Raw genomic sequence first — 12,522 nt, 5'->3', positions numbered from 1 at the left:
GTTTTGTTTTTTTTTTTGGTCCTCTATGATTGATAAAACACTTCAAAATTATCTCTTTCTATGTTTGGTTTAGCAGTTAAAATGTTTCAAGGCATGAATTTTATTAGGGAATTAAATCAGAATTCTATCCATTTGTCCTTAGCAAATGGATATTATTAAATTCACTGGTTTATATGACACTGCTGATCTTTCTTCACAAATGGAAGGAAAATTGACATAGTTAATATGTATTCAGTCTCTTACTCAGTCAACCAACTTGAATTGGATCCCCCCTCTGTCCCCTCTGTACTCATACCTCTAGGCGAGAAATAAAAATCTGCACAGTCTGAAGGCCGAATCCCTCCAGCCTTTGAATCCCTTCAAATGAACAATGTATGCACATTTGTTGGAGAATCGGTTCACACTATATTTTCTGGACAAAAAAAAGTTTAGTTGCTAACATTCAAAAATCAGGAGATTACACATAGATTTACAGACCTCTGACTTCTCTTGGAAACTCGGCCAACCAGCCTGCTTTCCTCTGTGGCAGTCCCTGGTTGGAGCAGAGGCAAGGCTTCCCCCAGTGGTAGGACCTGTGCTGCCCAGTGTCCAGAATATCTACCCAGCCCTTCCATTCATTTCTCTTGCCTCCTGGGCCACAAATCTGTGAGAACTGACCTAGACTGCTAGCCTCTGAAGATACGGACCACCTGTGTGTTACTGGACTTTGACTTTCCAGCATCCTACCCAGACTCCAGCACACAGGGCTCTCCTTATATGTTTGGTGGGTGATATGAAGTATCTTGTGGATGCCTGTATCACCTTTCTTCCGATACTAAAACCATGTGATTGCAATACTGCTCCAGCCGAGATCTTTGATACAGACTGGCAGCAAAGGTGCCCCTGATCTGTGCCAATGTCCCACTACCCAAAGCCACTCATATGTCACTGGGCTGCTCCTAAAGTCTTCACTTTTCTGTTTGATCTCTTTTCCTCTTAGCAATCTCCTCCCCAACTGAGCACAGCCATGCACATCTCATGTCATTTCTAGGACAACCACATGAGATCGCGAATGTATAGCATGGCACCCAGCATTTCTGTTTATCACATTCTTAGCAGCGTTTTGTCTCCAAGTTGGCAAGAGTCTCCCCATTATTAGTTTAGCTTAATTTTTCAGCCAAGCCTCAAGGAAGAGATTACAGTAGAAATTTCTGTAATCTGAGAATTTTCCAAATCCTATGTGCAGAGACTTACAGAGGTAAACATTTTATGGAAATTCCTGTGGTGAAGTGGTAAATAATCTGCCTGCAATGTAGGAGATCCAAGTTTGATCCCTGGTCGGGAATATCCCCTGGAGGATGAAATGGCAACCCACTCCAGCATTCTTGGCTGGAAAATTCTGTGGACACAGGAGCCTGAAGAGTCCATGGGGTTGCAAAGAGTCGAAATGACTGAGCACGCACACATGACCTTATCAGAGCCATTGGTGGCCTAAAGGGGCAAATCAGAGCATATATAATTAGGAGCTTGTGTTCACCACTGCAAGCTCAGAACTTAATCTTCCCTGGGTCCTTGGAGCATGAAGGACCTTGTGAAGGTCCTTCACTTCATGAAGCATGAAGTGGCTTGTGCTGCTTGGGCTGGTGGCCCTCATGGAGTGCATAGTCAAGTAAGTATGGGGACAGTTAGTGGCATCATCTCTCTTTCTGGGATTTCTCTTGTTGTCCTCTTATCCTTATACCCATCAGGGTTAGAAGAGAAAGCAATTCTCTAGCAGTCCAAAGATCAACTCTTACCTATTGATGAGAACCTTGTCATGGGCACTGAGGGGCAAAAGCATCTTGAGGTAGGCCTGCAGGGTTGCACAGCTCTGGGGGTGCCAGTCACATTAGGACCCATGCAAGAACAGCACTCCCTGCAATTGTTCACTGCACAGCCTGTGCAACTCTAGGTGTGGTGCTGTGGAAACCCATTTCTCCTGAATTTGCCTCGGGGGCTTGTCTCTGCTCTCTCTCCTATTTTGGGTGTATGTATTTATGTCTTCATCTGCGTAGGCGCCAAATGGTCATCTGGTTTACCCAAGATTACACAACAGAACCTGTATGCAGACCTAGGTTTTTGACATGTCTTTGCATGGCACCCTGATAAAAGATGACACTCATAAGAATGCTTGGAAAATACACAGTGCCATTACAATGCCAGGTATGACAGTCATACTATAATACAGACAGCTGATTGCTAACCCTTCTTTGTTTCCTTTTCCCCGTGCTCAATAAAAGAATCCCTATAAAGAAGAAGCAGGCCCTGCAAGAAATCTTCAGGGTAAAAATCCTGACAAAAAATTTCCTGCAGGCAAAAGCTTACAGTCTGTCCGACAATTCTGGTCTTTACCAGAGTTTCTCATCTCATCCCCTGAGGAACATCTTGAACATGAGTGTTGGGAGGATGGTGCTCCACAGCGCCCCCTGGTGCTCTGGCCTAGCACTGGGGCTCATCTGGAGGTGCCAGGTGGGATGTTGGGGCTGGGGCTCCTGCAGGAGGCAGAAACAGTGGGGAACAGGACCCCATTCCAAGAGGAAAAGGCATTCTCATCCTCAACTCTTGGTCTGTGGTGACTGGACCCAGCAATGACCAGGTGGCAGGTAAACATCCATTTCTGTGCCAAAGACATTAGATTGAGGGAGATTGTTCTTTCTGAACGAAGTGAGCTACTGAGTTAAGATGAAGAGTGAACCATGACTAATCAAAAGATAGCCAACTGCAAACTAGTGTGAATCCTCAGGCAGAGAAAGGTCACCCTCTGCAAATCCAGGAATGATACCAGAAAATAGTTACTGAGTCCCAAAGACATGTGAGGCCATAAAAGTCCAAGACTATAGTTATTGTTTCTGTTATTGTTTTTTTTTTAAGAGTCTTATCTCTTCTTTGAGAATGCACAGGCCAGGCTGAGAGAGAGGCAAAGATTGAATACGTGTCAAGTGAAAGGGCAACCTGCGCATTGCTGACAGAAGTTTAGAGGGAGTGGCCTGGGGTGACTTAGGAGGCCCACAGTCTGGGGCTTGAAGAAGAAATTGGAGAGCTTCTCAAATGAAGTGACTAGTCTGAGCAGAGGCTGTGAGGAGGAACGGTTGGAAAATGATTTCTGGAGACCTGGGTTGCCCAGAGGGAAGCAGTACTCTGGGAATCAGGGGTGATCAAGAAGACTGGCCTGCACTAACCTCCCCTCCCCGACCCCTGTAGATGGCCTACATCAGCAACATCACCACTGGAACACCCCCTCAACAGTTCCAGGTCATCTTTGACACCAACTCATCTGACTTGTGGGTGCTCTCTGTCTACTGCCCAAGTTCCAGCTGCTGTGAGTACCTGCTCCCCCGACCCATCTTGTCCTCCCCTTCCCACCCCCTTTTCTATCCTTGGAACCTGACAGATACGCATCTCTTGTGTTGGCAGCTACGAATAGCAAATTCAACCCTAGTCAATCCAGCACCTTCCAGGACATGAGGAGGACAATCAACCTCAGCTTTGGCTCTGGGAGAATGAGTGGATATCTTGGCTCTGACATTGTTTGGGTAATGTGGGAACCAGGGGCTCAGTAAGGGCTGGCCCTGGGAGCAACTGCTACCTGCAAAACAGATACAGGACTAGCTGGCAGAGACTGTCCATCCCTAAATCCCCTAGTGGCCACCTGCCCAGCAGGGCCTTGTCCCTGAGGAGGCAGCTCCCCTGCTGACACACAAACTCCCAGAACAACTAACCCAGAGAGTGGCTTGACATGTGGATTTGTAGCTCCTTTACCCATGAGCAGCCCAGAGCTCATTTTGCTGGAGCAGAAGGAGGGGACAATAAAGCACCCACTTTTATATTCTCAGACTCTACAGGGTACAGTTATGGTAATAACTTGTTTGATTCTGAAACAACCCCAGGAAGGAGGTATTATTATTAGCTCCATGATAAGGATAAGGGACATGAGGTGCAGCGAGTCAGGGCCTTGCCCAGGTCACACATTTTTCAAGGAGCTTGGCTGTCCTTCAGGACTCAAGTAGGTGTGGGTTTGGGAGAGAGCATAAAACTGATCTGGGTCCCCTGGACAGCACAGGGCTTCAGGTATCCAGGCAAGTAAAGCAGGGCTCACAGATGTGGAAGGGGCCTGATAAATGGGATCTCACTCCAGGGGACCTTTGAGACTAATAAAAACTATGGCTTGCCTCCCCATAAGTGCCTAGTATACTCTACCTGTGTCTCTCTGTCTCTCTTCCTCTCATACATACACTCACACACAGGTATACACATCAGCAAAAGCCTCTTTCCCATGCCAAATTTTCATAAGAACCCTGCCAGTGACATTGTATAATAGGATTTCGTCTTCCTGGAGAGATACAGAATCCACGATGCATTGCAAGGAATTCAGTCCATTTCTGGTATCACATCATAGTGATGCCAAAGAGAAGACTAGCCTGCTCTCTATTCATTGCATGCTCAGGCAGGAACCATTTGGTCCTGTTCCAAGTTTTGGTTGCCCCACCTGTACAGAAGGCTGAGGTCAATTTGACTCACTCAGATGGTGTTTTCAGGAGAAGCAGATGTTGTTAAAATATACAGCATCACACAAATGGACCTGAATTCCTGTGCCAGCTTTGTCTAACCATCTTACGTCCAGCCAGGGTGCAGCCAGGCTTGTTTTTCTCTGACATGCTAATGATCTGCACTCCAGCCCAATCCCACTTCCCAGACCTTTATGTGGGAACTCTCTCTTCCCACGGATCGGGGAACTTTTTGTCCCGTGGCAAGCATTTGGCCTGAGCACGAATCTGTCCAGGGAGGCCATGGAATATGGGCCTTATGATGGCATCCTGGGCTTGGCCTACCCCAGCTTTCCCACCGATGGGACCAGCCCTGTCTTCGACAACCTGAATAACCGAAGAGTCATTTCTCAGCCTGTCTTTGCCTTCTACTTGAGCAGGTAAGTCTGAGCTGGACAAGTCTTCTCTCTAAATTAGCTGTGCTTACAGTTGCATGAAAAATTATAGACCACCAGATCCAGAATATTTCTGAGAGATAGTCTAGCCTAGGAGAACTATGGCCCCAGGATCACATCTGGCCTCACCACTGGGTTTTGTCAATAAAGTTTCACTGAAACACAACCGTGCTGTTGGGCTCAAGGACAGTAATTTTGCCCAGGATGGGGGGTGGGGCGTGGGTACAGATAAGAGAGAGAGCAATAGAAGGTGTCAGGATATTGGATATTGGAGGAAAAGGCAACAGGATTTGTTGATAAATTTGATATGGAAGGAAGGAGTGGGATGGAGAGAATGTTTCCTTCCTCAGTAACATCTCACCAGGAGCCCAGGACCAGCTACAGAGTTTGCAAGAGCCAGTCCAAAATGAAAATGTGGAACACCTTATTCAAAACATATTAGGAATTTTAAGACAGGGATATTAGAGTTGGAGGTCTGCTCAGCTGTAAGCCCCATGGACAGCACTGGTCACAGGCAAGTGAAGTTAAATTGAAACCATGCCCTTAGCTCCCTCGGGCCTTGGCTTTCCAGAATAATTATAGATTAAACAAAGAGAAAGCCAGACCACACCAGCATGGAGACCTCTGAGGGTATCTCTAAGCACTCGGGTGGCTGGAGAGGACCTGGCCTTCCGCATAAGATTGGGTGGCTGAACCAGGTCAGGCTGCCCAACTTTGAACTTCTTTGGCACTCAGTATATGGGGACCAACCTTGGTCAGGTACTCAGTCCATCTAAGCCTCAATTTCTGCATATGTAAAATAAAAACTACTGTAGTAGCGCCTCTGATGGGTGAAGAAGCACAGCCTGCAGACAGTGCCTGGTGTTACTCTCTTCCAACAAGCCCCTCATCCTTCTCTATTTGGCCAGCTGGATATCACCAGCATGGTGATGTTTGGTGGAGTCGACAATTCCTACTTCCACAGAGATCTCAAGTGGATACCAGTGATTCAACCACGCTACTGGCAGATAATGATGAATCGGTGAGCCTCTCCCTCTAAGGGTCACCCCAATGACATTTCCACACATGCACACAGACAGACACACACAGTCACACACAGACACTGGCTCCACCCACAAACATACATAAAAACACATATGAGACACATATAAACACACTCATAGGCACAGATACAGACACGCACAGCACACAGATATGCACAAACACAGACACACAAATATAGACACACACATCACCCATGGGTTCATAATTGCCTCAGGCCTCCTGTCCAAGCCTCTGACCAGGGTCCTGAAAGGATCCAGAGAGGTCTGTGCAGCTGGGGGAGGGCTGCATTCCTGTGCTGTGAGGTGGGGAGCATGGTTAGAAGACCCTACAGTGTGGTGAAAAGAGGATCAGGGGGAATTTCACAAGTCTGGACAGGGTTGTGTTAAGATGACCTACTGACCAGGGCCACCCAGGACCTAGAGTGTTCTCAGTACACAGAATTGCCAGTTGAAAAACTGAGAAAGTCCTGAAAGTCTGGGAAAACTGATCTACTCAGGGAGAAGCCATCCAGCAGTGGAGAGAGGTTGGCTGCAGTCTTGAGACCTAAAACAATACATAAAAAAGAGACAACCCACCTAAACAATGCTACCAACCACCCAAACTGAGCACACAGTAGGGCAGCAGCTGTGACTGAGTCAGGAAGCTGGGATCCAGGAGTGGCCTGAGAACAAGGGGCAATAATAGATGAGATTCTGCGTGATACCCTCAGGCCAAAGCTTTCCTGTCCTTTGGAGGACCCTGGGTCTGCTCACACTCCCCTGGCAGGGGCCTCAGTGTCTGAGCCGGGTGAGGGGGTGGTGCTGGGAGACAAGCACTCCCAGGGCAGCCTGTGTCTCCCCCACCACCACTCAGAACACCTACTGCCCCAAGGAACCTCCATCTTCACTGTATGGGCCGACCCATCATTGGTGAGACACCAGATACAGGTCTCTGGATGTTCTTCATTCAACAAACATACCTCATGCATCCATTGTGTGCTGGGCACTTGAGGAAGGCTCTAAGGATACAACTCGCCTTCACCTCTAGTGATGGAGACGTAGATGAAATGACTCACACGGTAGTCCAATAGTGAATTACCACTTTGGTACATACTAGACATGAGGAAAAGGCCCTGGCACCCGACTCCAGTACTCTTGCCTGGAAACTCCCATGGACGGAGGACCCTGGTAGGCTCGCTAAGAGTTGGATACGACTGAGAGACTTCACTTTCACTTTTCACTTTCATGCATTGGAGAAGGAAATGGCAACCCACTCCGGTGTTCTTGCCTGGAGAATCCCAGAGACGGTGGAGCCTGGTGGGCTGCCGTCTATGGGGTCACACAGAGTCGGACATGACTGAAGCGACTTAGCAGCAGCAGCAGACATGAGGAAAGACCTACAGAGAGTGAGCAAGACAGGTGCTCGATCTAGTCTGGGGTGAAGACTTTCCTGAAAAAGTGACAGTTAGGCTGGGACCTGGAAGATAAGGAGAAATTAACTATAGAAAGGGGATGAGGGTCTTCTAGAAAGGGCACCAGCACAGGTCCTGAGACATGAAACAGCCAGTTTATTCAAGAAAGGAAGTCCAAAAGGTGATGTGACCAGAATAAAGGTAAACAGAGTCAGGGCAAGAACTGAATGTCTCTTCAGGAGACAGTCAGGCAGGGGGCAGTTGTTGAAGAGATTTCGGAGTGACCCTGGTGCCTGCTTTGTCCTTCTGTCTCTCAGTGTCTCCATGAATGGAAAGATTATTGCTTGTTACCACGGTTGTCAGGCCATTGTGGATACTGGGAGCTCATTGCTGATTGGCCCAACTGATCTGGTCAGCAGCATTCAGGGGCACATCAACCCCAGTCCCATCAGGGATAGCGAGGTGAAGGGTCATGCCACAGGGTCCTTCTTGGGCTCCCCAAACACCAAGGATCACCTGGGCCAACCACTCTCCCTCTTTTTCTTATAGCAAATGATGTCATGTAATGATGCCACGAACCTGCCTCCTGTTATCTTCACCATCCATTGCACTGACTTCCCAGTGCCCCCTAAATACTACATCCAGAAGGTGAGGGTTCATCCCTGGGGCTGGTTCCCAAATCTGGCAATTGCTGGAAACCTTGGGCTGCTGCTGGGAGGAGGGCGCCCCCTGCAGGTCAAGCCACACCATTGAAGACGCTGCTGAGCTCTGTGGCTGGGCCAGTGCCTCCCACAAATTCAACCACTTGAGAGTAAAGGGCAGTCTGGTAGATCCATCATCCTGAAATAAATAGAGAGACACAAGCCCGTTCCAGCAGTGTCGAGGCAAAGGGGGAGGGGAACTCTAAGGTCCTCAGACCTCAAAGAGCTTCAGTTCAACTGAAGCCCTCAGATGGATGAACACAGAAAGTTTCAAGCAACCCTTGAAATAGACAGGGGACAATGGGGAGTGACTGGGGATGGTCCCTGTGTGCTGGCCCACCCTAGTGATTGACAGTCTCCCTTCCCTTCTCAAAAGAGGCTGATGGGCTCAAAAAAGGCATTGAGGAAGAGAGGGAATTTCAGTAATTCTAAATCCCCAGCCTCATGGAGGAGTGAAGAAGCCTGCTTGGGTTGAGGGATATCTACACCGAATTCCATGCAATCCATTGCATGGAATGGTTGGTGCAAAAGGGATCTGGAGGCAGATTAGGGATGATGAGGGCTACAGACCAGGGTTGCACCAGGGGAAATCACTCAACCCAGTCTGGAGTGGCCAAAGAGGATGAGTATGGGTCCAAGGAGGCTTCCCAGTCAGCCTAAGTACAATATAAAGGGCAGATTGTGGGCACTGCTATTTAAAGTGGATAACCAACAATTACCTACTGTGTTGAACATGGAACTGTGCTTGATGTTATGTAATAGCCTGGATGGGAGGGGAGCCTGGGGGAGAATGGATTCATGTAGATGTATGGCTGAGTCCCTTTGCTGTCCACCTGAAAGTGTCACAATACTGTTAACTGGCTACACTGTGATACAAAATCAAAATCTTTTAGAAAAAGAACGGGTTGTGGGGAAGGATGAGAAGAATAGGCATTTTCTACAGAGCATAGAGCAAGCAGGAGTTGGAAGGAAAGAAACAGAAGAGTGTGAGGGGAATTATGGGACATTCTTGTTCTTTTTTTAAAAAGTATTTTGAAGTATAGCTGCTTTACAACGTTGTGTTAATTTCTGCAGAACATCAAAGGCACTCAGTTTCATGTATGTACAAACATATACATATTCCTTTTCATGTTCTTTTCCATTACAGTGTATCACAGGATACTGAATACAGTCCCTGTGCTATACAGTAGGGCTTTGTTGCTTAACCATCCTTTCTATATTTGTTTGAATCTGATAATGCCAAACTCCCAATCCTCTCCTCCTCCCTTCCTCATGACAACCACGTATATTGGCCCTTCTTGTTCCTGTACCCCCACTTCTGCAACTACTGTGAGAGCCACTTGATTCTTCCCACAGGAGGGAAAAAATGGAAAAGCTGTCTGCTCTGGATATTGAGGGGGATGGCAGGTAAGGGCTTAGGCTGACCGGTATGTATTTCTGTCTCCCCCAGATTTCAAAGAGCCTCGGCTTTAGCAGTTTTCAAGGGGGCACAGAGAACATGGTCCCCTTGGAGACCTGGATCCTGGGTGACGTCTTCCTGAGAGCATATTTCTCAGTTTTCGATCGGAGTAAAAACAGGATTGGCCTGGCTCCCGCAGCATAAATCTGCACTGCTATAGGAATCACTCAGGCCCACTCCAAACACACATACCCAGGTAGGGCCATCCCACCCAGGGATGCTGAGGAACTGTGTCTGATGATCTGCAAGGCCCTATTCTCGGTAAAGAATAAACAGCTTCACTCTTAATGGTGCTAAAACAGATGGGTATCTCTGTTTGGGTCCGGGAGGGTATAATGATTAGGAAGGAGCAGGAACCAAGTCTGAACCACAAGTGAGAGGAGACCAAGTCCAACTGGTTTCAAGGAAAGGGGGGCTTATTGGAAGGACACTGGGGATCCAGTGACAGGAAGATGTTCTAGACCATGGAAGTGTTTATGACTGCACCACCAACTCCACCATTCCCCATCCAGAGGGACAGGGCTGTTGTGCCTGCATGCTCAGTCACATCTGACTCTATATGACCCCATGAGCTGTAGCCCCCCTAGGCTCCTCTGTCCATGGGATTCTCCAGGCAAGAATACTGGAGGGGCCATTTCCTTCTCCAGGGGATCTTCCCAACCCAGGAATCAAATCCATATCTCCTGCATTTCAGGTGAATTCTTTAACTCTTGAGACATCGGGGAAGCCTGCTTTCAGAGGGATTGTAAGGGGTAATAAAAATAGCTTCTATCCATCCTCCGCATCTCAGAGGAACATTGGCAGTGAATTTCTGCCCTAGGGGGATCTCTGTGAGGCCCTTCAAGTTGAGGTGATTCCTGTTTTCCTTCCACCCCAATCACCAGCTCTCTGCCACCCACACCAACTGTGTCCTTTCCAGTCCCATTTGCCAAGTTTTGGGCCGTGTGGATCCCTGAGCCATCCCTCTCCTCCAGGGCAAAGCACACCCCTTCCTTTGGCCCCCAGTGCTGCTGGGGGGAAGCCATTCATGTCAAAGGAGAACTCAGGATGCACAGAGCGTTCAGCCTGTCTGAGCTTCCTTCAGAGGCAGAGCTGCAAACCATTTGGTTTGAGCTGCCATGGTTTGACACTTGCAAGTGAAAGCATGACTTTGTCCCACCTAGAGATCTGAGATAGAGAGCCTGGCTGGGGATGAGGGGTCAGAGGCAGGGGGAGACCCAGATAAGAGAAAAATAAATAAGTAAACAAATGAGTGAACTAGTAGATGCTCCCACCAGACCACACTGCTGTATTCATGTTGGGAGACATAGATGGTCTCAGCATGGGTACTGCCATGAAATCAACTGGGATTTGTAGACTTCAGTGAGAGAATAGGCAGGAGAAAATAGCAAAAAGATAAGTCTTGAACACTTCTTTTTTTTAATTATTTATTTATTTTTACTTTACAATATTGTATTGGTTTTGCCATACTTCAACATGAATTGGCCACGGGTGTACACGTGTTCCCAATCCTGAACCCCCTCCCACCTCCCTCCCCATACCATCAAGTATAATTTATTAAATCTTTTTGGAGATGTTTTGTCCTAAACATACATATGACCTTTGTCACAACAATTTTGATTCTAACATTTATTTTAAAGCAATGAACAGAAGCACCAGCAAATATAAATAAGCAAGAATGAAGTCCTCAGAATCTCCTACAAAAGAGAATATCTAGGACTTCCCAAAATTCATTCAGCATAAAAGAGTCCACAGCATAAATAGGCCATCACACAACGAACTACCTGATAATTGTATTTAATGTTATGGGAAATCCTTCCAATAGGACACTGAGAGAAAAGAACAGAATACAAAACAGCATGATTCCAGGTTTGCAGAGCACGTGGAAGACAGTGCAGCAACCTCACCAGGCATGTGCATCCTGGAGCTTTCCTCAGTTCAGTTCAGTCGCTCAGCCGTGTTCGACTCTTTCTGACCCCATGGACTGCAGCACACCAGGCTCTCCTGTCCATCACCAACTCCCTGAGCTTACTCAAACTCATGGCCATCGAGTCGGTGATGCCATAAAACCATCTCATCCTCTGTCTCCCCTTCTCCTCCTGCTTTCAATCTTTCCCAGCATCAGGGTCTTCTCCAATGAGTCAGTTCTTCGCATCAGGTGGCCAAAGGATTGGCGCTTCAGCTTCAACATCAGTCCTTCCAATGCATATTCAGGACTGATTCCCTTTAGAATTGACTGGTTGGATCTCCTTGCAGTCCAAGGAACTCTCAAGAGTCTTCTCCAACACCGCAGTTGAAAAACATCAATTCTTTGGCCCTCAGCTTTCTTTATGGTCCAACTCTCACATCCATACATGACTACTGGAAAAACCATAGCTTTGACTAGATGGCCCTTTGTCAGTAAAGTAATGTCTCTGTTTTTTAATATCGTGTCTAGGTTGGTCATAGTTTTTCTTCCAAGGAGCAAGCATCCTTTAACTTCATGGCTTCAGTCACCATCTGCAGTGATTTTGGAGCCCCCAAAATAAAATCTCTCACCTTTTCTACTGTTTCTCCATCTATTTGCCATGAAGTGCTGGGACCAGATTCCATGATCTTAGTTTTTTGAGTGTTGAGCTTTAAGCCAACTTTTTCACTCTCCTCTTTCACTTTCATCAAGAGCCTCTTCAGTTCCTCTTCACTTTTTGCCATAAGGGTGGTATCATCTGTATATCTGAGGTTATTGATATTTCTCCCAGCAATCGTGATTCCAGCTCGTGCTTCATCCAGCCCAGCATTTCTCATGATGCACTCTGCATATGTTAAATAAACAGTATGACAATACACAGCCTGCCGTACACCTTTTCAATTGAACCCCCTCCCTGTCTATCCCTACTCCCACCTCTGTCCAAGAACTAAAAGCCTGCACAGCCTTAAGCCTGAATCCAGCACACAGTTGTTGGAGATTTGGCTGTCATTATGCTGTTTGGAA

The 12,522-nt window shown here is 47.3% G+C and overlaps 1 protein-coding gene across 1 annotated transcript; it reads left to right on the top strand.

The window, feature by feature from the left end:
* The first annotated feature begins 1,558 nt into the window (after nucleotides 1-1,558).
* On the top strand, nucleotides 1,559-9,695 carry LOC102282699 (pepsin F-like). Its single transcript, XM_070358992.1, has 8 exons — nucleotides 1,559-1,648; nucleotides 3,220-3,337; nucleotides 4,771-4,942; nucleotides 5,441-5,458; nucleotides 5,880-5,978; nucleotides 7,709-7,853; nucleotides 7,941-8,039; nucleotides 9,543-9,695. The coding sequence occupies exons 1-8, from the start codon at nucleotides 1,559-1,561 to the stop codon at nucleotides 9,693-9,695; spliced, it is 894 nt and encodes a 297-aa protein (XP_070215093.1).
* Nucleotides 9,696-12,522: the final 2,827 nt, after the last annotated feature.

Source organism: Bos mutus, chromosome 22 (genome assembly GCF_027580195.1).
Source record: "Bos mutus isolate GX-2022 chromosome 22, NWIPB_WYAK_1.1, whole genome shotgun sequence".
NCBI lineage: Eukaryota > Metazoa > Chordata > Mammalia > Artiodactyla > Bovidae > Bos > Bos mutus.
This window is presented reverse-complemented; position numbering and strand designations above follow the sequence as displayed.

Excerpts from the sequence above, each read along its gene's own strand:
- LOC102282699 (XM_070358992.1), top strand. The coding sequence starts at position 1,559 with ATGAAGGACCTTGTGAAGGTCCTTCACTTCATGAAGCATGAAGTGGCT. Across the intron at positions 1,649-3,219 it reads CTCATGGAGTGCATAGTCAA|ATGGCCTACATCAGCAACAT; the intron begins GTAAGTATGGGG and ends CGACCCCTGTAG. Across the intron at positions 3,338-4,770 it reads CTGCCCAAGTTCCAGCTGCT|CATTTGGCCTGAGCACGAAT; the intron begins GTGAGTACCTGC and ends TCCCGTGGCAAG.